Below are 26067 nucleotides of genomic sequence, written 5' to 3'. Positions count from 1 at the left end.
GTTGAAAGTTCTTTTTCAATGAACTCACAGATCCATTAAAATCAATGGAAGGCTCTGATACCACTGTTATGGAATGGAAGAAACTAGAAAGAGAAATTAATGAGAGAATGAATGATAACTCTTTGTATTTATTCTTGCATTGATTCAAATAGAAGAGTACATCGCTATTTATAAATAATTAAGAGAATATTTCCTTAAGAAGAATCATTCTAGATACTAAACTAAAATAAAATTAAATATTTTACAATTAATGTAAACTCTAGACTTGAAAGGAAATTAAATACTATAAAATATTTTTAGACTAAAAAAAAAAAAGATTCTACCAAATTCCAACATTCTATAAAATAATATGGTTGATAAATCAGATAACAAAAAACTTATACTAAAAATCAAAATATTATTATATCAAAACTAATATAAAGAAAAATATTGAAACTTTAGAGAAAATAAATCTCCTCATAAACAAGACTCTTAAACGACTACATTGTGGATGTTATTGTTATTGTGTTAGAAATAAAGTTAAAAAAATAAAAAGATTCTACCAAATTCCAGCATTCTATAAAATAATATGGTTGATAAATCAGATAACAAAAAACTTATACTAAAAATCAAAATATTATTATATCAAAACTAATATAAAAAAAAACATTGAAACTTTAGAAAGAATAAATCTTCTCATAAACAAGACTCTTAAACGACTACATTGTGGATGTTATTGTTATTGTGTTAGAAGACACAAACCTATATTTATAGAATCCTAAAACCTTTCCTACTAGAAAAGAACTAGCTACTCCAAAACTTTGTCCTAAAAGGAAAGAATAAACCAAATATGAAAGAATATTATATTTTCCTTTCAAGAAAAATAAAAATATTTATGGTAATGTAATGTCTTTTCTTTAAGGAAAAATAAATCTTAAATTATGGTAAGAAAATCAGGGCAAAACTCTAACAAATATCCCCTTTTGGTTGGATTTTCTTGACAAAACTTGATATGTCTTCTTCATTGCATGATAATCTTGTTCTTCACAAAATCTTCATCATTGTTGCTTGTCATGGTTAAAAATAAAGTTAAATATACATGGGTTAAAAATATTTTGTTTTTATTCTTAAAAATTGCAGCAACAGAAATGTTGAAAATATGGTTGAAACTTCTTCTCCACATGTAGCTTGACAAAAAGTCTTCATTATCATCAAATTGATTACAAATTGATTTGAAACCATCTTGAGCTTGTCTTCAACATCGTTGAACCATAAGACCACCGGATCTTTGAACCATGTACTCTGATACCACTTGTTGGGTTATGAAGGTGAATAGGGCGTCATGCGAAAACTTACAATTGCAAATAATATGGTTGATAAATCAGAAAACAAAAAACGTATACTAAAAATCAAAATATTATTATATCAAAACTAATATAAAGAAAAACATTGAAACTTTAGAGAGAATAAATCTCCCCATAAACAAGACTCTTAAACGGACTACATTGTGGATGTTATTGTTATTGTTATTGTGTTAGAAGAAACAAACTTATATTTATAGAGGCCTAAAATCTTTCCTACTAGAAAATAACTAGCTACTCCAAAACTTTGTCCTAAAAGGAAAGAATAAACCAAATATGAAAGAATATTATATTTTCCTTTCAAGAAAAGTAAAAATATTTATGGTAATGTTTTGTCTTTTCTTTAAGGAAAAATAAATCTTAAATTATGGTAAGAAAATCAGGGCAAAACCCTAACATCATGTGCTCCAACTCAAGAAATTGTGTTCCCATAGTGTCCTCTCTTATTGCTCTTCCTTTTCATAAGGTCTGGGTCATGCCCTTTTCAATTCATGGTTTACCTGATATTAGGCTCTAATCTTATATTTTCAACGCCTTAGATGTCCGTTCCTGAACTTGTTAGGCCGTGTTGAGTTACCATATCAATAGTTGATAGGTCATTTAATCTCCTTATGTGGTATTGGACGACCATCACCTCATGAGCTAGCTTTTGAGGTTGAGTTATGCTCAAGATTCATTTTTAATCAAATTGATTGATGGATTCTTTAATATCATTAAAATTTGAACCAAAAAGGTTTAAAATAGCCTTGAACTATGCAAAATTGAACAAAAATTCCCACAATTAATAGTTTGGTCTAAAAATACTCTTGTCGTCCATAGTTTGGTCTGAATATGCCTCTATTATTACTTAATGGATCAAAAATGTCCTTTTCCGGATAAACATAATGGGTCAAATATGTTCTTTTTCGGATAAATATATTAACTCCTTTACTTTTAATCACATTTCACTCCTAATAAAATTATTACATAAATAATATATATAAGATCATAGTAACCCATTCTTAGTTTAATTTTGATAACAATAAAAATATTTCTAATAAAATAGAAAATATTTGTACTTTTTAATCTTTTTCGAATTGAAGTAGGATAAATATTTGCTAATAAAAAATTATTATTTAGAAAAAACTGTGTTTGAAAAGAAATGAAATAACATATTTACTTGGAAAAGGGGCATTTTGACCCATTATGTAACAATAAGGCATTCTTAGACCAAATTATTTAATGAGGGCATTTAAAGACTAAAGTCACCTATTTCAAAAAAAGAAAAATTATTAACTGAGGGCATTTTTGTTCAATTTTGCATAGTTCAAGGGCATTATTGACCCTTTCTCGAAATTTGAAACATTAATCTTTGTGTAGTTGTTGAGATTATAATTAAGTACTAAAAATGTGCTCTCTCTAAAAGTTTAATCTTTTAGATGAGATGATCACATACTTCAACATGGTATCAGAGCGCAGACAGAGGTCCTGTGATCGAATCTCACCACCACCCAAATAAAAAATAAAAAATTTCCATGAGCTTGGTCCTTGAAAATAGAATCAGGTCCGCACGTGAGGGGGCGTGTTGAGATTATGATTAACTATTAAAAATGTGCTCTCTCTAACAGCTTAAGCTTTTAGATGAGATGGCCACACACTTCAATAGTAGTTCTTCTCCCTTAATCGACTGGTAATTGCATTCTGATTTTTAATAAGGATTTTCTGGAGAGTATTTTTTTTAAGAAGGATTTTTGCATTGGATTTTGAATAAGACCTTTTGTTTGTCATGTTTTTTTCAGGGTTATGGAGAGTAAAGTTTGATTGTGCAAATCCTCATGCAGAGTAAATAAGCTAGACTTGAAGCTTTTGTGTTGTAGTAGCTTTATCAGAGAAAATGTTGGAGGCTCCAAAGTTTGCAGGACTTATAGACTTAAATGAGGACCTTGATAATTATGGTCTCACTCAAATTTTTTACCATAAGCTTGGTGAAGGATCAAACATGTCAATTGACAGTTACGGGAGCTTGCAGTTGAGTGATGGTGGAGGTTCCGTCGCGATGTCAATGGATAACAACAGTGTTGGATCATATGGTTTCCACACTCGTATTTTAAACCACCAGGGCCTCAAGCGTGTCCGCATTAACTATTTTGTGGTAGCTAGTGTAAACAGGGGAAAAGTTTCTCATGGGTTGAGTGATGATGCCCTAGCTCAAGCTTTGATGGATCCTCGATTTCCTACTGATAGACTTGAGAATTATGATGAGTGGACGATTGATTTGAGGAAGCTGAACATGGGCTCAACTTTTGCTCAAGGGACTTTTGGGAAACTCTACAAGGGAACATATAATGGTGAGGATGTTGTTATCAAGCTTCTAGAGAAGCCAGAAAATGATCTTGAGAGAGCTCATTTGATAGAGCAGGCATTTCAGCAGGAAGTTATGATGTTGGCAAGGTTGAAGCATCTAAATATAGTGTGTTTTATTGGTGCATCTCGTAAACCTATGGTCTGGTGTATTGTGACTGAATATGCAAAAGGTGGATCAGTGCGTCAGTTTATGACCAGACGACAAAATCGATATGTGACCTTGAAGTTAGCGGTGAAACAGGCTTTAGACGTGGCAATGGGGATGGAATATGTACATGACCTGAATTTGATACACCGCGACCTGAAATCTGACAATCTACTCATTGTTGCGGATAAGTCAATCAAGATTGCGGATTTTGGGGTTGCTCGTATTGAGGTGCAAACTGAAGGAATGACACCAGTGGAACATACTGTTGGATGGCTCCGTAAGTGTTTGGGTTCTCTAGAATCTTTGTTTATCCTATTATCTTATTCCAGTCTTTGGCCTTTTGGCAAAAGCCAATAAGAAAACTACTTTAGCTTTTCATTACTCCTATTGGATTATTTCATCTTCTTGTGTTAGTTTTATTATAGTTCCCAATGTCCTCCTATTATTGGATTCATATAGATTGTTGAGAATATAGTTAAGTAAATATAATCTTAAGCTATTACAGAGAGCACACTTTATAATGTATTAGAGCAGTCAGAGCAGGCAGAGATCCGGTATCGAATCTCACTGCCACTTGTCGTTAAAAAAGAATTTTCATGTGCTTGGCACATGCAAAAAAGGATCAGACATGCACTTGAGGGGGCCTGTGGGCCTAGTGGTGCATACAATACAACCTTACTTGCCAAGGAAAGGGAGGAATGGCTGCAAACATAAATAAATTTTGTTCAGCCTGATATTCGCTTGGATATTAATTTTTTTTACAATATAACCTTCTCTTGATGGTTTGAAATATAGTTGCATGTTGCATATTGTTTTAAAAATTGAAAGGTAATGCCCACTTATAAGCTGTTTTTTGAACTTTTTTTCCTTGAACTATGGAAAGGTAATACCATTATCCTTTAAAAAAGAGAGAAGGTAACTAATACCCCTATCCCTTCTGTATGCTCCGCCTAAAGTTAAATGTACAACATGCCTATTTTGTACTCCACTATTCTGGTAGTTAATAATTGTAGTACTATATGAACTATGGATGTACTACTATTTAATCTGTCCAGGATTAATATATTTCATATTTGAATATTAAAAACTAATTAAGGGTGTCATGTTTCTCTTACAAGAAAATAAAAAAGGAAAAAAAGGAAATATACTGGGTAAAGACTCTAGTTGTAAAGTTTTATTTTCTAAAATTTTCCCATTTTTTATTATCGTTTTTACTTTATTCAAAAAATTGTGAAGACTTTAAAATAGTTCACTACTTATTAAGAAAGAAAAAATAGAATGTGTCACTGTCATTTTATTGTTTTGACTACTTTCCATCAGATTAAAAGCAAATTGTTTGTTACTGAAGAATAAAAGTAACTGGAGATGGTATTTTGTACCACTATAACTACAACTACAACTACAATAGTTATGCCTTAATTCCACGCTAGTTGTGGTTGCTTCTGAATTATTGACTTTGGTACTTAAGAATATGCAATTATGTTCGTTTCTTTTTGAGTAAAAATTGCTAAAGTGCGGTTTTATGATGTAATTTTTGATAGCATAACAAAATGGGAGTGCTCTCTTATTACCAATGGAGATGCTTTAACAGTCTCTTTGAAGTATTTCTCCAAAAAGAGTGACAAGTTATACTTTCTTTTGAAACAGTTCTCCTCCTAATGCCAACTAGTCTGCATTACGGTGACATTGATGCTTATTCATAATCCTTATTCTTCTGTTTCTTTGATATGTCCACTACACCATCTCTTCCAATCTGACACTCTTCCCATTTTTCTCAAAATACAAAACAACAACAATATACTAGTGCAAGACTACAATCCCACATGTGGGGTCTAGGGAGGGTAAGATGCGCCCAGACCTTACCCCTACCTTTATGGGGGTAGAGAGGTTGTTTCCGGTAAATCATCAACCTCAAAAAGAAGAAGAAGAATTTAACGTACGATTATAAGAAAATAAGACAACAAAAAACAGAATATAGAGCAAATAGAGCAACAAATAGTAATAAACACAAAAGAACAAAGAAACTATGTGATTCGTAAATAATATTATGATTTACGATTAAGGAGAAATGGAGAGGAGGCTATCCCCTACCTCTCCCACATGAAATGGACAACACTCGGCGACCCACTAACTTTCTACACTAATCCTCTAACCCCAACATTCCTATCTAGGGTTAGGTAAGTTGTGTCATATGCTATCTAATCACCTCCCTCACTCTTTTCTTCTTCAGCCTACCTCTACCCCTCCTGACTTCTATTTTAACCAATTTTGCCACCACCTTACGGGTGCATCCACACACCTCTTCTTCACATGTCCAAACCATCTCAACCTCGCCTCCCTCATCTTGTCTGCCATGAAGGCCACTGCCACCTTGCCTTTATATCTTCGTTTCTTACATCTTTCTCAGTATGCCACACATCCATCTAAACATCCTTATTTCTACTACATTCATCTTCTGAATGTGGGTGTTCTTAATTTATCAACACTCCGATCTGTACCCATATTGGCACCTGCACCTAAGTACAAGCGAACTTAGACCACAAATGCAGCAGACTTGTGTCATGTCTTAGATTTTGACCTCTAGGAATAGAGTTCAACTCATTTTATTTGAATTGCTTTTCTAAAAAGCCTAGCAACTCATTCATGGTGCACAACATAGCCTTGACTACCAAAATGATTTCAAATAGATATTATTGGTTCTGGTCAAGTTCAGAGACTAGAATAGTATCAACAGAAGATGTCTATCAATGCATGACATTGAAATGATGAAGTTTTTGGGAGGAATGCTGATGCAGTGTCTGGGGTTAGGGTCCTTAAGTCATAAACAAGAAGAACCTGAGTCAAGTGATCAGGTCAGCACATTTTAGTGATTCCATACTGTGGCCTTTGCTGGAGAAAGTGCTATTCAAGCTCAGTTCTTCCAACTATATAGGTAGCTCTGTTTTTTATTTCCTGCAGGGAAAATATCACTAGCTTGCCATATCAACTATTAATTCAGACTCCTACTCTTGATTTATTTTTTTTTGCGTACCAATTTCGTAAAAAAGGGTAGATTAGTTTAGATCACTCTGCGAGAATTGGTGATCTCATCTTGCTTACCGGGAGAGATGCTGCTTCCAGACCATCTTATCACCTAGATAGCGAGAGGCCACTCAATGATGAACACTACTGAAAACTGCCTACTCTTCAACTATTCTTGATTGGAAACTCCTTGTGAAGATCATTCTATAGTCAGTGATTCAGTTACAGTTTAGTTAATTTTGCTGATACCTTCGTTTGATGGTTTGGTTGATTAGTTCCAGGTCATACCTACTTTGTTTATAGCAGTTGTTAGCATCTATAGAGATTGTGTACTCTGTTAAGTAGGGATAATTGATCTTACAGATACCTTCAATATAATTGTACACTTAGCCTTTTCATCGCATCAGAGTTTGTGCAATATCTCTGCGCCTTCTAAAATATCTATTTAACCTACTTTAATAATGTTGACCTACTTTTAAAAAATAAAAACGTTGTTGACGGATTACCTTTCAGGTTCATTCTTTCCTAAGATGGTGCTCGCATTACTCGAGATATTTTCTAACACCACATTCTAGATCTAGAAAACTTGTAGATTTTCCAGTGCTGATCAACGACTTGGAAGTATGGTTTGGGTTAAGGCATTGACTTGCTATTAAAAAGGGAACAAGGAGTATAATTTCATTGTAACCAGGGAACTCTTTTTTAACCTTTTATTGCATTTAGAAAGTTTAGACTTAAACATACAAGGGATTAGCTCCTTTATTGGAATAAATTGAGAGGAACAAAGTGCTAATCCCTCCTTTTCACTTCACATTTCTCATCAAACAAATTTGTCAGTTCAATAGTTTTATTCTTAGACATTCAAGGGATCAACTTCGCCGAGAGCCACGAAAGTGCTACCTTTTCTTCTGAAAAGAGGATCAGTTTTGTCTCTCGACTTTTTGCAACGATTCCGTTTGTAGGTCGAAAAGATGAGGACTCCAGAGAATTGGAAGTTCAATCTAATTCTTCCAAAACTTTGTATTTAAATCAGCAACGTCTTACTAGATGCTATGAAGAAGTAGAATTTGGGAATTGAGAAGTAGCTCTTTGGTGCCAACTGCCATATGGACGATATGGAGAGAGGAACAAAGAGTGTTTGGAGGAGTAGAAAGCTCCCTTGTATAGTTTGGTTGTGCTTTTGAAGGAGAAAAACCTAAAAATGCCGGAATAATTGAAGGGACTTGAAGCTAAAAGTATGAAGTGAAGCCCACAATTTCAGAAAATAAAGTACCATACATATATGAGCATAATAGTTCCTCTCAAACAAAAAGGTAATATAAAGTGGTTATTAAGGAAAAAAGAATTAGGTGGTACCAAGAACCTGTAGTGTACTGAAGAATTTCATCCCATTTTCCTCCTTTATGACTTAAATCCTTGGTCTGGATATCGATTTCTTTTTGACATAGTGGATATCGAATATTTTTAAAAATAAGCATTTTCTACCTTCTCTTGAATCATGACTGTTCGGTGTCTTAATATTTTTGGACTCTATGAAGTGTTTAAATTCTTGTCAGTATTTGTGGGAGTTCAGTGCATAGAGATTGTACATATTTAATGTGAACAATAAAGGGATTGTTCTATTATGGTAAGTTCAGTCACTGTGTGTAAATGGTCAAAAGAGTTTCTCCAAATATGTAAAAGGTCAAAAGGTTACATCCGAAATCAAGTGTACCTCTCTTAATAGTGTTGTTTAGGTTCTCTTGTGATTCATTCATCTCAGTATGTGTCTCATCTCTAGAATACTCGTGTATGCCTTGGTGTGTTCTTAGTACGCCTACAAATTGGGATGCAAGTATCGTGGCACGTAAGTCCCAACATTCAGGGCATTCTGTTAAGCATAAGTCCCAACATTCAGGGCATTCTCTTAAGCATAAATCCCAACATTCTGGGCGTTCATTTGTGGCATATGCCCAGGGAACTTTTTAAAATTGGAACCAAAATTGCTTAATAGATCCTTTTTTTTAATAGTTAGATACTCAAAAATGAACTCATAGTAAATTTTCATACCAAAAAAACTCATAACTCAAAGGCCTCTTCGAATTGTTTATTCTGATTTTTCAATTCTCCTTTTGTCGTTTACTGAGTAACCAATAATCGCTAGCATTTCTACCCTTTGTTTGCAATGTGCAAACTATAGAGCAAGAGCTCTAACCTCCAATATTCTCTCTGCTTCCATGCTTGCAGTTTCCTTCTTTATGCTTTATTTTCGTCTATTTTTTTGCTCTCGTTAATTTATTATTTTCATGTTGTTGGTTTTAGAATTTCTTTTGGTATCAATATAGTTTAGATGTTGAGTCTTTATAGTTTATGGCTTTATTCCTCTCTCTTTTTTCCTATTTGTATTATAATATGAACTTTTATGATTTAATTACTAGTTTTAAGTTTTCCAATGATAACTTCATATTATTGTCATCTATTTTGATAATTGTGGTGTTACAACTTTTAGTATGTCCTATCATCAGTGGCGGATCCAGCATTTTACATAAGTGAGTTCAATTAGTAAATAGAGATCGATAGTAATATTCAATAGTGTAACCAACATCGAGCACAACAAATGATTTACCCCGTTACTTTTTTATTTGTTTATTTATACAAATAGTAATGTAACCTCTCTTTTTTTTACAGCTCAAAACTTTTTTATTTAATAAAGGAGAAAAAAGATTAAAAATTTACAAAGAACCTTTATACATTTATTTTAACTAACTAAATCAAAAGTAAATTAACAAACTATATATAATTTCAATGAAAATAATTTCATATTTTTGTTAAAAATCTATGAATTAAAGTACCAAAATCCAATCACCAAAAGTATAATTTTTTGTTGAAGTAATACGATTATAGAAATTTATTGAATTTGAATAATTAAAAAACAAAATATACAAAGTGAAATAGAAAAAAAAGAAGAAGAAAATATTAATATACTCCTAGTAAATTTTTGAGCTAGCATATTAACATGGTCAGTTAATTTTTTTCGTTTTTTTAAAAGGAGCAAAGCCAATTAATTAATATTGAACCAAAAGTAGCAAAGACAATTAATTACTCCCTCCGTCCCTGTTTAGTTGTCCATATTTTCTCTTTTAGTTGTCCCTATTTAGTTGTCCATTTTGACAAATCAAGAAAGGACAACAAATTTTTTCCTATTATACCCTTATTTATAGTGAAAAGTTGTCATAAATAAAATAAAACGGAGGGAGTAATAGTTTAACGCTGAATTAAAAGTAGCAAAAAAACATGAGATGATATAGGAGGGATTCGAACCCGCACATTAGGCGTGAGTTTGAACCCCTAGACCGCTGCTCCAAAGTAAAGTTTAGTGTTACATGGGTTCAAATTATTGTATTCAATACATATACAATAAATTTCGGAATGAAGACGGTTCAACTGAACCCGCTTGCAACCACGCAGGTCCGCCCCTGACTATCATAGTGATGTTATAGGTACAATGCATCTTTACGTCTTTCTCTTTTTCAAGTAAGAAAAACAATTCTTTTCCGATGTTCATGTAGATGTTAACATGTTTATATATATACATTTTTCTACTATTTTAAGATATTTTTAAAAAAATTATATTTTTTATATGTTGGCTTGTTCATTTTATAGAATATTAAAAATTAAATATCCATGGAGCTTACATTCCATTCCCTGGGCTTACGCTTCGCCTTACACCCATGCCTTTTAAAATATTGGCCAGATTTCTCATTTTATTGCCTCAGGCTATGTGGTTTTGCACTTACGAGATGCGTTGTCTCATTTTGTCGGAAGTATGTCGCGGTGCCATCCAATAGAAAGTTGATGGGAGGCATCATTGTATTCTAAAAAAATGAGTGAAGTTGCTTATTGGTGTTTAAGAGTTTAATTTCTTTATTGCTATAGCGATGCCTTTCTCAATTTGGAGCAATAATTAATACTTTATTTCTTTCATTAATTTAATAACTTATTACCAATCATGAATTCCTTGGAACCACTAATGTACTAGGTAGGTCAGTTATTTCCTTTTCTTTACCAAAAATAGAAGAGGTCAGTCAGTTATTTGTTTCTTGAGCTTGTCATGGTGATCAAGATGGAAAGAGAATGATATGGAACCCTCAATGCATCTCTCTTTCCATAATGTACAACAGAGATTCCATACCCAGTTCCCAATTACGAATTGTAGCCCATCTAGCAGCATAAAAGAATTATTAGTGTCAGATGTATCACCCAATTTAGCCGAATCATATTCTGAAACAAGCTTCAAAGTTGCCCAGTAGCAAAAGAATTGGTTGCTTGTACTCCATCTCCTTGAAGCACAACAAGTATTTGTTGGAATACACTTTACCTCTTAATTCTCTGCAGGTTACTTTTGTTATAACTTGCATATATCACACAGCATGCATGAGTTTTAACGGAAACCTTCCCACTTCTATGTGCTCTCCATATTATGCGTCAGGATTCAGATGCTTCTGCTGCCAGCTATTGATATAAAGAAAAATGTCTTTCCATCTCCCAATCAAAGCAGTACCTTCTGATTTCCAGTGTCCGTCCATCTCCAGATTTATGTTTAAGCTTTATATTGGCTGGCAAAGTGAAAAGTGGACTACTTTTTTTTTTCTTTCTTATAACACACTTCTTTTAGAAATTTACTCTGAAAAACATGGTGATTGTCCGTCTCCAGATTTATGTTTAAGCTTTATATTGGCTGGAAAGGTGAAAAGTGGACTACTTTTTTTCTTTCTTTCTTATAGCACACTTCTTTTAGAAATTTACTCTGAAAAAACATGGTGATTGTCGCTGCCAGAAATAGTGAGGCTGAGATTCTTGAGATCAGAATATATGTATGAGGTGGCTCTGGAAATAGTTAGGTTTTTTGCATGTGGTTGGGATGGGTACATCACTGTGATGGTAGATGTATCTAAAAAACAGTCCCTTCGGGGACATCCGATAAAAAAAAATCTAAAGAACACAGAATGGGTGACTTGTTGAATGGAAAATATGAAAAATTATGCTTTCTGGTAATAGTGCTCTTGCCTGACAATGGGAGTCTTCACTTGAATAAGTTGAATTTAGTTCTAGCAATTTTTGCAATATGTTGTGATTGTTTTCTTTTGCAAAAAAAGAACATGCAAAGTTGTTTAACATGTCACTTGATTTCATTTGCTCTGTTTGCAGGGAGATGATTCAGCATCGACCTTACACCCACAAAGTTGATGTTTATAGTTTTGGCATCGTTCTGTGGGAACTGTTAACAGGTATGCTTCCGTTCCAGAAAATGACCGCTATGCAGGCAACTTTTGTTGTAGTCAACAAAAGGTGTTCGTCCAGCAATCCCCAATGATTGTTTGCCTGTTCTAAGTGAAATCATGACCTGCTGTTGGGATGCAAACCCTGATAATCGATCACCATTCTCTCAGGTGGTCAGAATGCTCGAAGTGCAGAAACAGAGATCATGACAACTGTCAGAAAGGCCCATTTTAGGTGCTGCATGAGTCAGCCTATGACTACTGATTAATGTGGGAAGTGGAAACTAGAAGCAGTAAAAGCAGGGGTAAAAATTTTGGGAAGCCAAAAAAACAGCTGATTTTAACTCCTATGTATCTCTATCAAGCATAATTTCTTTGTTCAGATAGGAAAGGGAGTAAGTTATAAGTACTTTTGTTTCTTTGTTGCATCTTTTTTTGTTCTCTTTGGATTTAAGATGCTGATTAGTAGTAATAGAGAGGGCTGATGTGTATCCCTGGACCCTTTGTTGTTGTAAGTTTGATAAAAATTATAATGTCCTCAAGATCTTATTTTCTGACCCACGCCCAGACCCTCATCTTTGTATTATAGCCCCCAAATGGTTGATCATGCATTGCAGGAGTGATTTTGTTTGGATGATTGAAGGTATATTGAAATCAATTCATATGTATGAAAGGTATTGTAGGACTGGAATTTGTTTTAACTATTGGGGAGCAAGAATGACATTTTGATTGGAGATGGGACATACTCAAATCAACTTATATGATCACAATATAGCAGCAGGTCTATGAGAGTGAGTTCTTGGGGACTGATTTCTCCAATTACTGGATATCATAAGTTCCTTAAACTATCCTAGTTGGTCCAGCTTGCCATGGGGCTTCATTGTTGTTCTCAGGCAGGAACACAACGAATTGATTTGAAGTTTGCGTTTACAATCCACGAAAAGGGTGTACACAGAGACAACTAAGTTCCAAATAAAGCCATCTTCAATCTCGAACAATCGTATGCTAAGTAAGAGAGAGAGTTTTGATTTGGAATAACGCTCGAGATGAAGTCCCTTTAGGCAATGATTATGTTGAGCCAGAAAGGAAAAAGTACTCTCTAAGGATAGTGTAATTGAGTGAAATTCCTTGAGTAAGAAAAGAGAGTTTTGATTTGGAATAATGCTCGAGATGAATTCCCTTGGGCAATGATTATGTTGAGCCAGAAAGGAAAAAGTACTCTCTAAGGATAGTGTAATTGAGTGAAATTCCTTTCATATCGTGCAAAACATCGACGAAAGAAGCTATACCACACATAACAGATATGGGTAAGGAATCTTGCTGGAATAATGCAACAGAGAAAACATTGATACCTGACTCCATAAAAGAAATAATCTGACTATCAAAGCCAGACATTATTTGAGTTGATCATGAAATACAGGCTCAATATAAAAGTTGTTTGATTTCTGTAAACATGTTGCAGCATCCTGCCAATTATCACCCATTTTGGCAATTCTACAGCAATAACAAAGCAGCCCTGGGTACCTCCTGAAACTAAGAAGAGCTAGAGTACAATACGACATCAGCCTGGAGAGGTCCACAAATTTCCAAATGTCGGATGGCTTCTTGTATTGCTTGCCATCACCTACTTTATAGAAACAACGAAGAGATAATGGGAAAACAGTTAAGCACTAACACTATTGGCTGCTCTCTCCTTGCCCAAGAACCGCAAATAACAACTAATTGAACAACTGACAAATGAAGGAAAGAGAGTTTTCTGATCCGAAGGTGATGAAAAGGCCACCTCCCAAAACGCTGTTAGGCGTTAGCTATCTCCTTATCTATATGAGCCAGTTGGTCGCCCAACCAAATAAACATTGAATAACTGCAGAAAATCCTGCTTCTGGAATCTGCTAGCGCACTACAAACTCTATCCAAGGCAACTTCTTAACTATATGAGCCAGCTGGTTGCCCAACCAAATAAACATTGAATGACTGCAATAAACCCTGCCTCTGGAATCTGCTACTGGCTTAATGTAGTGCACTACAAACTCTATCAAGGCAACTTCTTGTTGCCTTCCAAGTTAAGTGTGCCAGCAAGACTATCGGCTAGTTGACTTATTGTGTCAGCTGCAGCACTACCAGGTGGAAGAGGACGCTGTTTACTCTTCTTTTCAACCAAGGACTTCTCCCTCTCATCATAATAGGTGAAATCATCCAAGATAGAGGTATCCGCTTCATAGTTCTTGAAAATTTTCAACATTTCTAATCCCTCTGGCAATTTAACCTGAAACAATCAGAATGAGAAAACAATATGAAGCAACTGGTAACCCAAAACTATAGGACACATGAGCCGAGCAAGAGTAAGACTGTTAATTGGCAAGATTTTGAATATTAGCATACAGAAAAGAGGAGAGAAATTTCAAGCAGTCATCATTCAATATATGTAAACTATCCTGAAATAATTTGTGTGATGATAAAGACAAAAGATCTGGACTAGCTACATTCAAGATAAGCATTATGCATAAAACTTGCAGCTCAAACAGGTGATACACATTGAGAGCTGGGTGATAGTCTTAGACATTAGATAAGAAAGAACACCAGTAGAAGATTACAAGGAGTATAGTAGAAGACATGTACCTCTTGGGAATCCCGGCTGTGAGTCACTGGCTTGTTGTCATTATGTTCCAGAAGTATGTGACGAAACTGACTGTTAGGAACATCCTTAATGACATGCCATTTAACAGGAAATTTCCCACTCCATCGGTCCTGCTGCCAGTACTCCGCGTTGTTCTCAAAATCAATAGGTCCAACCATCTCAGCAACCCCACAAAATTGTCCACTAGCATTGACCTAGAGTTGTATCCAAAAAATAAAATCTCAAAAGTTAAGCATGTCTATCATATAGAAGTGTATCAATATTTTTTAGCAGACATTGGTGTTTACAAATTTTCCAATGATAATGACCCCCAGGCTATGCAATAGAAAAATCAGAAGCGGAAAAAGAAAAAAAAAACTGAAAGACATTATATTTGGGTGTCCTCCGAGAATAATGACAAATGTTGTCAACTTATATGAACCATTTCCCAGGAGAGTACTGCATTCTTTAAATTAACATGGCAACAATATAAGTATTGAAGGAACATACCGAAAAAAAGAGAAAAACCGGACAATTAGCATTCATCTCTTTTGCTTCAGCATAAGCAGCATCAAGCTTTCTATTTCCCTGAGGAGTGCTAGCCCAGACACTATACTTGATACTTTTGTGAACATTATCTTCACTGAAAGACTTGATGACAAAGAATTTAGCATGCTCATAATCAGTGACAAATCCAGGCCGATTGTACTGGTCAGGCTGCAAAATAGAAGTTAACTCAACTTCTGTACGAATAACAGAAGACGAGCTATCCTCAATGGAAGCCTTGCTCTTTGGCTTTAATGCCCTTGGTCCTCGGTTTCGTTCACTTGCCATACCAAGTGATTCAGTGGAAATGTTGACAGAATGCCGATCCCTTTCACGTCTTCCACCTCTGTCTGGAGTCAGCCAATTTCTGTGACCAGGTTCCCACAAAGAACTGGACCCACTACCATAGTTCGCACTAGGATAAAGACTGCCTTGGGAATACTGCCTGGATGAGGAGCCCGGTGTAAAGCCAAGACCTTGATGTGAAGCCTAGTTTAGATCAAATAAGTAGTTAAGTCATTCATAACAGCAGGAGCTACTGACGATAAACAACTCAAGAGACACACAAGGCAGGTCCTAAGATAACCCTGTATATAATTTTTTATTTCAGATGACAAAAGTCAGTTGTGTTTCCGGGATGGTGCATCTCAGTATTGAAGTTAGGAGAAATAATATATCATCGACTAAATCTCATTTTTAAGGTAGTGAATCGAGTGTCTAATGACCATCATCTAGATTTTGCAGTTATAATATGCACTCATGTTCTTTATTTTGTTGAGTACAATAAGCAGAATGTAAAGAGTAAGAAGGTACATAAGAACATACGGCTATCATTTCAAACCCAATCATTGTGGTTAACAATACTCTCTCCGTCCCTATTTAGTTGTCCACTTTAGAAATGACACACAGATTAAGGCAACAATGATTAGCATAGTGAAGTTACAATTTTACCCTTATAGTACAATTTACAATTCTAAAATAAATTCACTCAAGATAACTAATCAATGCTGGGAAGTTCATAAGTTTATTTACTTTATTTATGACAACTTTATTTAAATAAGGGTATAATAGGAAAAAGTTTGTTGTCCTTTCTTGATTTGTCAAAATGGACAACTAAATAGGGACAACTAAAAGAGGAAATATGGACAACTAAATAGGGACGGAGGGAGTACTAAAGTAGAATCATTTAAAGGTGGGAGCGAAAGACTAATGCTTCATAATTCCCAAATATTTGTTGTGTACACTAAAACCATCACCGTTAGTTATGTAGATAAGCTATTAGTATCATTACTTTTTTTTAAAATTACAAAAAAGAGACAACAAATATGACATCTACAAGGAGAAAAACGATATTATACTGTTTGATAAAAGGGGCCATAAATTAGTGTTGATATCTGTACATCTTAAAATCCAAAGTAAGAAACTATAGGCAGGATTTTATTCACAAGGCCATTTCTAAAGAGATGAAACACATTAGGATCATTTTCTTGGTTTCTTATCGTGCCACCAAATGGGAACAGTTGACAGTTCCAATGCTATTAAAATAAGATAATCCGTTGTTATTTCGAATCTAAGATGAATTTGGATAGGCATCTTCTTATATATAGTGTTGTGCACATGATGTGTCCAATTTATTGGTAATAAGAAGTTTTACTAGTCAAATTATTTCACTGATAATTCACATATATAAGGAATTTCCGTTGAAACTCAAAATATTAAACCATCTGTACAATATAGTATATTCTCATCAGTCCCAAGTATAACCAAAACAAAAGGTAACTTTTAGTTCTACACAAAAGCCCGTCAAAAGTCCTCTTATTTCTCTCCTACAAATAGAATTGCCATACATACTCCTTAATCCTAATGCTATCCTATCAGACATTACCAAACAGGGTACTGATGAGATACATAAGACAATATCGTATTTTCTACTACAAATGATGGAAACATTCAAAAAGCATTCGGATTGGACATATGCCAATATCCAATACTAAAGCTATTGAAAATAAAGGCTTTGAATCTTGTGAATACAAACTTTTAACTAGCTATTTAATGACTTAGCAAAACACCTATGAAGCCTTAGTGATTGTGGCACGAATAATTCGTCAAGATGAGTCCAGGCTACATTGCTAAACCTAGTTGTATCCATTAGCGTGAGGTAAGGTGAAAGTTAAAGAAGGAATGAAATATGTAAAGCCAGATAAGTCATAATTGATAGTTTTAAATGCTATCTTTAATGCCTGAAGTGGTGCTTACCCTTAATTTTTCCGATAAGTTAAAACTTTTCCACTAATGAACAAGCTTACATTGAAATAAGTACAACATAAATCTCTTACTAGGCTATGCACTAAAACTGGGTTGGCTAGTTATTAGGGTAGTATAACTTTTGGTGCATGCAGTAGCATATAATCATATTATGAAAATGATATTTGAGTTGATAAAACACTTATCATTAGAATAAGTAACAGATATTTCCCAATTCATTGCCTCTCTTTCACTCGATTTACCAGTGAAAAGAAAAATGATACAAACCTGCATGGCATTTTGCTCATACGATCCAAGTATGCCAACTGGTGGTGGATATAGTCCCGCAGATGTCATTTGAGACATGTATCTTCCAGAGTCCACGGGGTTAGGTCGATTAGGTAAAGATTGACCAGATCCAACTTCACCTTGGTAATTGTAGAAACCCATGTTGCTGCTTCCTGAAAGCTCACCTCCACCAAACGGTCCAACAGGGATGTAGTAACCTGATCCTGGCCCAAAATGTGTGCCATCAATTTCATGGCCAGTGCTTCCTGGTGCCACCAGATCAGGCTGTGAAGCTGGAAGAGCTGATGTAACATGGGGCAAGCCAGGGGAAACAGGTGGTGCATAGTAAGGTGGAGAAACTGGAATCTGGTGCGAGTATAACTGACCATCTATCATAAAAGGAGAAAGAGGACTAGCAATGGGGGAGAACTGTCCAAATGCCATCTGTGGATCAAAGCCATAACCAGGAGGGAAAAAGAGTGGATTTTCATTGAACATTCCCTGCAAAGGGTCAAGGAGAAATTAATATTCGGTGACCCACTGTTTGGAATATAAATGCTACCACACACAAAAAACTGGAATCAAAACTTACTGGTGGAACAACATGCAAGTTGTTCACGTTGCCATCATTAGATTGTTCAACCCAACTTCCAGTGCCATTGTCGTAACCTGAGCCAGAAGGCAAATAAAGGTTACAGATGGTGAATTCATTGGCAGAAGTACCTTCTAGTGAGTAAAATCTTGCCTTTCACTTCACAAATCACAATCAATGTCAACCATTATTCAAAACTTCAAGTACTGTAGATTTTTGTGTACTGCCCCCATAAAACCAATAGGAGGGGGACGGCGTTTAACAAACGAAATCCTAGAATTAAGGTCAAGAAGTACAAAAAAGATGGTGAATCCATTGGCAGAGGTACCATCTAGTGAGTAAAAATTGTCTTTTACTTTACAAATCACAATCAACCATTAATCAAAACTTCAAGTACTGTAGTACTTTTATTTCCATTACCTTCACAATCAAATAAAGCTCAAAACTAGTGATCTGGTAAAGAAAGAGATGGCAAGACGTAGTAACATCAAGAAAATGCAACCAAGAAAAAAGGTTACATTACATTTATCCAATCACATTGCATTGAGATTTTAGTGGAACAAATTGAAATATGTAAAGGGAGAGAGCAGAAAGCTTGTCAACCATAAAAGATCAAATCTATTAGAAGTTGAACCAAACAACGAAGACAAGAAAAACTTTTTCGGATTTCACAAAAGCATATTTGCATGCATTAAGCTAGTATCCCAAAAGCATTGAACTATTTTAGAAGTAACAACCTTTTGGTATATTAGAATATCACAGGATGTACTACAATGATACACAAGGACCACTTGTAAAAGAGGGAGAAATGATCTACTAAAAACTCATTCTTCGGCATCTGACTGTATTCATGTGAAATTGGGTGAACTGCAACATCAACTTAACATTAGCCACAGGAACTAACCTCCATAGTAAAGACCTTGGTCCTGAGGAGAATATGAATTGAGTGGATAAAAGGTGGGTATAGCTCCACCTTCAGAGGTAACAGGGTGATCTTGAGCATTTCTTGAAGCCCCAGGGATTGCTGCATCTGGAGAAGCATTTGCAGAACCAATCCTTTCATCTTTAGGTGAAATAGGCTGATAATGGATAAAAACAAAAGTACCAACTGAGTACGTAATTTATGCTGGCAAAACTATACAAAAGATAAATTATAATAACACTGAGAACTATTAGCAGTATACCTGTTCTGCAGCATTATGCGGCTCCACAACTCTTTCACCTATACCCACATCAAACAAGCCAGTTATTTGTCAAAACCAAAATGTTGCAGTAATAACTCAATAATATGTAGATATTTTATAAAAGTGTGAAAACATTACATGAGAGGACCCTGCTAAATCTAACTTCATTTCACTCACAGGAATTTTTTTTTGACACACACACACGCGGTAGGTCTTAAACAACCCAACTGTCCAATTCGTGGGCAGCTTTATTCATTTACTTGATAAGCAAAAGAACAAAGATGAAGAATGGATTTCACAGGGACAAATTCAAATGATAAATGCAGAGACTCTGCTGTGCAAGGCAATGGGGTAGCAGGATTCTTTCTCCCAAAGGCTACAATAAGAGAGTAAAACCTCAAACGTCTGTGCTTTGTGGAAAGATTTGGAACTATTGCTAAAAATTTGGATCGCATAATTGGAAATGATGCTCCACTCTAAAGAAAACTTGAAAAAGACAGCCTTTTCATAAATATATTTTCAAAAATTGTTTAAGGATAAAAATGAATCCCAACAACATTTCAATTAAGAATTTAAGATCCCAAGGTGTTCAATTTGTATAAAAAAGGGTTTATAGTAGAATTAAGAACTTGTAATATCCCAAATACTTGCAGTAAGCAAACACAAAAGAGATTTTCAACCCAGATCGTCGAGTTAATGATTCTGACCTTTTATTTGAGTTTATTATGTAATCATGAGATAATGAATGACATTAGAAGATACAAAAAAAGAAACAGAGAGGAGCAATACAGTAAGCAAACACAAAAGGGATTTTCAACCCAAATCGTCGAGCTAATGATTCTGACCTTTTATTTGAGTTTATTATGTAATCATGAGTAAACTTTTATAGTGGAAATGTGAGGGGAGCTGAGGAAGTCTTAGTCCTAGGGTTTTCAAGCAGATCTTCGATTCAGAGGGCAAAATGGTACCAAAACTTAATTTTGATTAGCATTTTGGAATCCTCTCTCTCGCTAAATCTGTTGGGGGTCATGGTTCAGAAATTCGAACCCGTCAACCAGAGTGACTTTTTGAATCTTTGACCGTGAGTTAGACTTGTGCTAAAATTAAGAGGATGTTCACCTAAGGCTTTATTGACCACTCTAAATTAGAATGAGATGATCCAGTATCCACAGCCCAAGAGCATAGGTTTTTTTTTTGGAAACCAGTAATGTTGTATTCCTCACCATTGAGGATATGCAGACTACCTTCAAAAGGGGAACAAAAAGGGGGAGAAACTACTTATAGAGAACCTAAAAGATCTACAATCTCTGATTCCTCTGTCTCTCTCTTTACACCAAAACTAAAAAGATATAACACAATTTCTATTTAACTCTATGAATGGAATTGGACCTATCTTCAAAGGTTCTGCTATCCTTTCCTTCCACACAGTCCACAATATGCAGTGTGGGACTCCACCATTTTTTCTTTAGGATACCTGGATGCTTGCCACCTCCCACCAACAAATATCAGCTAATTTTGTGGTCCTAATCCTAGAATACCTGGCACCTCTCACCAACAAGTATCAGGTAACTCTGTCCACCAAAGCTAGGACAAATGGGAAGAAATCAACTAAGTCTGGTTTTGGATTAATCGATTTGGATATTTAGGTTGACTTTTGAACCTTTAAGGCAATCCATGACAATTAACAACCTCAATTCACCTAATAGTTTGCTCCTTGAAATGTATAACTTTTTATGGCCATGTTGTGTAATTCCATATTTTATTTAATTTTAACTTGGTAATGTTGTGTTGTGTAATTCCATATTAGACTTAATACTATAGTAAGTAGGGATGTAGGGCACTAATCTGTTGAACCTTTGGAAATGGATGAATATAAGGTATACAAATTTTGGCTATTCAGATATCCAAACATTCGTAGTACTGAATCCGATGTCCATAAATTTTAAAAATAAAATTTGAAGTCCAATCCATAATCCAAACGAAATATCCAAGAAGTTCAAATTTCAGCTTGGATTTAGGGTTGGCCCAAACTATGCCCACCCACAGTCAAAAGATTATTATGTCCAATATAAATATTTGGGATATTACATTACTTTTGCAATGTCAAACTGCAGTAGTTACACAATTCAAACATCAACTGTTCAGAGGCTCTTAATTTACTTTTTCTGAGATGAAGTTGATCTAGGTGTGATTATACTGCTACCAGTTTCTACCCATACTTCTCTATTTCACTTTGAAGTCTCTAAAATCGAGCTAGATTCTCAATGACAACAATTCAAGAAAATTCATATTTATCACATAAGGATGTATTTATGCATGCTGGCAAGTCTCAATAAAGTCATCAATCCTGATAGTATCTCAATGTCATTAAAGGACATGGATGAAACTTTGAAAGTTCTAAGAAGACCCTTGACAAGATCCCAAACAAAGAAATTTCAAGACAAACTCAATGACCTGCAATTGGCAATTAGTAAGTGTCTTGTGATGGAAGAAAAGCTCCAACCCAAAAAAAAGATCTTTTGTCCAAGTCTTACATCTATTTAGAGGCCCAAATTGAAGTCCAAGAGGCGGAATGGGCTCAAATCTGCCTTAAAAAGGCGAAAATGCAGCAGCCCAAAACTAGTGTGCGTTTTTACCTAGTTTCTAGAATTGATACTTAAGAGTTGTTTATTTCTATGTTGACTGCATTGGACCAAGTGTGGGCAGCCTTCTATGCCCCTAGGGAATATCACTCCTATTTAATTGTCTTTGACTAGCCCCCTTACTACTGTATAAACTACAACGTAAAGGGGTGCTTTGTTGCTTCATTGTAACTAACATTTGAAGAATATTAATATTGAGTTCTTTTGAACCTTTGTGGCAGATTGCTTTGGGATTTATCTTTCAACCTACCTAGTTCATAGTTCAAGATAATAAGATGACTTCTTCTTTGATATATTTGGTTTCTTCTTGGTATTCTTAGAAGGTGATTAGTACTCATTACTAATAGCTAACATTACTCACAAAGTGTTCAAGATTCGATTCTATGTTTGATTCGTTTCTCAAGTAAAGGCGTTTGGTTTTCATCCAGTAACTAATTCGTTCTTACTTGGATCTTGTCAATCTTTAGAACTTGCTTTCTTGGTAATTCTTGAAGCTAATTCCTTAAATCTTCCCTCATCTTTTAAATTCTTGTTTAGCCTTTTCAATCTGTTTCCTAGTTCTGCTTCTGCATTAATTTAGTTCATACTTTAGTTTTGGGATTCTCATCCTTTGTGTTATTAAATCCAGTGGTCAGCCTCTAAAACTCAATGTTCTCTCATATTCATCCTTACATGATCATTTTTAAGACTAGAATCAACGATTCCTTCCAAAAGATGGACCTAATGTAAGTATACCAATAACAACTAAGATCTAATCCCAACTATTTGTTATTACCAAGAAGCTACAAGGATGTTTTGTTTCAATTTCCATTGTGTTCTGCTCTGACTTATCGCCAGATTGTTCTGAAATATTTGTCTGTGGAGAAAATTTGTTCATACAACTTTAGGATGACTTCATCCCCTTTCATTACAATGAGTCATAATATACTACAGATTGTGCATCTAATCTCTACGTAAAACATGACAAACCATCTCAGATTATCATCTTACACGTTATTATCTATGTACTTTAAGAGAAATTGGGTAAAACTGTGATTTTACTTGTTCAGATGTTATAGGAGTACCAACTGATACACTCATACATTTATATGTTTATAAAAATATGCAGTATGTACTTTGTATGGGGTACACATCCAGTCGACAAAGGCAGTTTCACTGATTCAGTGTAGAAAAAATTGTTAGGGTTCTTGCTCCTTTGTCAATTCTGGGATGAGATATTAGTGAGGGACGACAATCATAATCTTGTTGCATATCTTATCATACTAAAACTACACATCATGATTTCTAAATGATAACAATTCTTCAGAAATCACCTTCAATAGATGATACCCATACAAAATTCCATTAAAACAACTTACTGTAACAGAAGTCCTTGTAATTATTTTTTGAGATACCACAAAGGGTCCTTGTAATTATAGCCAACTTAACAAGATATAACCCTCCCCAGAGGTAGGGGTATGGTCTGCATACTCCCTATCCTCCCCAGACCCCAATTGTGGGATTTCACAGGGTATGTTGTTGTCAACAAGATACAACCTAAAAGAACCCATATAATCCTTTCTGGAAATCTTGAAAGAGAAACCAATCCTTTGCAAGACCAAGAAATAAAGATCCCACTCACACAATCAGACAAACAGCAAAGGGCGAGCTTTATCTCAATAGTAGAGTTACTATTTCAGTGACCCAGTATACAAATTCCAGAAAAAAAAAAACATTTTTACAAAAACCCAAAGGGAAGCACTTTGTGCATAGGACTAATCCTATTTGATCATCAAACAACACCCAAATGAATCTTCAAATCAACAAGATAAAACAAGGTCAGCACAAGCAGACTCCAGCCAAAACAGAACCTCGTAATCAAGGTCTCTCTATATCGAAAAATTCATTGAAAAATACCCTCCCTCACTTCCTTTAAACCATAGATCCACTGTTGATACAGCATAAACCACAAAAGTAAAAGGGATAAGAAATGTACAAACCTGAAGATGATACAGAAGTGAATGGATCGATGTTCTGTTGATTGGTATCCTCCATCAATTGAATTGAAAATGGAATCGAGGATGATTTTGAGAAGTAAGATACGAAAACCCCAAATCCCCAATTCTCTTATTCGAATTGAAGAATCAAAGAGAAAAGGGGAGATTTTGCTTCGCGGGAGGGTTTGAAATGAAAACAATTAGACATAAAAAAGGGGTTTAGGGTATTTACTTCCCACAACTTCCAACTTACCGTTTCACTTCTACGACAGATTAAAAATAAAGATAATATTTTCTAATTTAGAAAAAAGATATAAGAAAATAGGTGACAAAAGAAACAATAAAATTAGAAGATAGTTTAACTGTTATGATAAGAATAACAAAAGAAAATGAAGAAATAGATAGAAAAACGAAAATTGAAAAAATAAAACAACAAGCAAAAAAGAAAGTACAACAATTAGAAGAAGTAAAAAATACTAAAATAATAGAACTAGAAAAAGAGCTGGCAATATTGAAAGAAATGTATGAAACTAAAGAAAAAGAAAGAAAAAGAAAAAAGAAAATTAGCAAATGAGATAAATAAATTTAAAGAAAGTGCATTTGTCTTTTTTTTTGTATATAAAATATTTAATAGATTTAAATAATTAAACTTTATAACAAATGTTAATTTTTTCAAAGATTTCTACAAAGATGACATCTTAGTGCTTACCATCAATATTATTATTATCTTCCACATTATCAATTACCATCCGGATGGAGTTAATATTGTGGTTATGGATTCGATATAATTAATCGTTTAAGCTTATTTGTGTTAAAATATGACAACTCAATTGTAACACTCTGTAAATTTGGGATAGATTTGAACCATCAAATTTCTTATAATTCGACTTGTTTTATAATAAATCACATGTAAGCATATGTTAAAGTTGATGTCTTAGTATGTATTAGATGGACAATAAGGATTGAAGTTGAAGAAAACTGAAAATATTAAGTTTGGGAAATATGTGTTAATATGAAATTGACACACAAATCACGAAACTACATACATACCACATGTTAGGTCCTATGTGACATATTGAGAAGTCAAATTTTGAAGCCATAATTCTGGAGTGCGGAACAACATACGAGTCAGATATTGGACATATACGATCCACATGTTGTGTCATATGTCGAAGCCTAGGTTAGTTTTAATATCAAGTTGACATGCGCGGGTCAAATATGGATTGTACATGGACATACAAATTGCATGTCAAACACACATTGAAGTATTGTTTTATAAATGGAAAAGAGCCTAAACTGCCCTTCAACTATTTGAATTGGTATAAAACTACTCTTCGTCAACCTTATGGCTCTCAAATACCCTTGAGGTCAATTTTTTGGCTAAAAAATACTCTTATTTCTAACGGTCCACACTCATAAGGTGGATGTGAGAGAAATATTTTACCAAATTTCATAGTTTAAGGATATTTTAGGTCATTTTTCATTAAAATAATTTATTTAATATATGAGGTTATATGATTGACTTAATTTTGAGTTTCATAGTAAAATCACCTCCCCCTCTCCCACTTTCTCTCTCTGCCACTCTTTTTTCTTCTTGGATCTTTTCCACCATTTAAATTTTGATTTTTTATTTTCAACAAAACAAGGGAGAAAAAAGAAGGAAAATAATGAGGACGTTCATATAGTTCAATAGAACATAATTAAATAGCATTTTTTCTCTTGTGTGTACCCAAAATTCAAAATAATCTACTCTTATTCCCACCCCTACCCCACCGTGATGACGATATAAATTAAAAGAATATGAACATGTAAGTTCATTTCAAGTTTGAGTCTCCGATATCCTAATCAAGAATAAGAGATTAAAAAAT

General features: G+C 34.5%; 1 protein-coding gene and 1 pseudogene across 1 annotated transcript; one reads left to right on the top strand and one right to left on the bottom strand.

The window, feature by feature from the left end:
- The first annotated feature begins 3206 nt into the window (after window positions 1–3206).
- On the top strand, window positions 3207–12510 carry LOC125813517 (serine/threonine-protein kinase STY13-like; annotated as a pseudogene).
- Window positions 12511–13450: 940 nt separating this feature from the next.
- Window positions 13451–24464, bottom strand: LOC125813516 (YTH domain-containing protein ECT1-like). Its single transcript, XM_049493007.1, has 8 exons — window positions 24203–24464; window positions 19582–19619; window positions 19302–19476; window positions 18398–18474; window positions 17806–18306; window positions 15238–15762; window positions 14730–14942; window positions 13451–14376 (listed from the first exon to the last, which is right to left on the bottom strand). The coding sequence occupies exons 1-8, from the start codon at window positions 24255–24257 to the stop codon at window positions 14146–14148; spliced, it is 1815 nt and encodes a 604-aa protein (XP_049348964.1). The 5' UTR covers window positions 24258–24464; the 3' UTR covers window positions 13451–14145.
- Between the last annotated feature and the right edge of the window lie 1603 nt (window positions 24465–26067).

The sequence above is a fragment of the Solanum verrucosum genome, unplaced genomic scaffold (genome assembly GCF_900185275.1).
Source record: "Solanum verrucosum unplaced genomic scaffold, falcon-dt-bn FXZP01000134.1, whole genome shotgun sequence".
In the NCBI taxonomy this organism is placed as follows: domain Eukaryota; kingdom Viridiplantae; phylum Streptophyta; class Magnoliopsida; order Solanales; family Solanaceae; genus Solanum; species Solanum verrucosum.
Note: the sequence above shows the minus strand (reverse complement) of the source record. Positions and strands in the feature narration are given on the sequence as shown.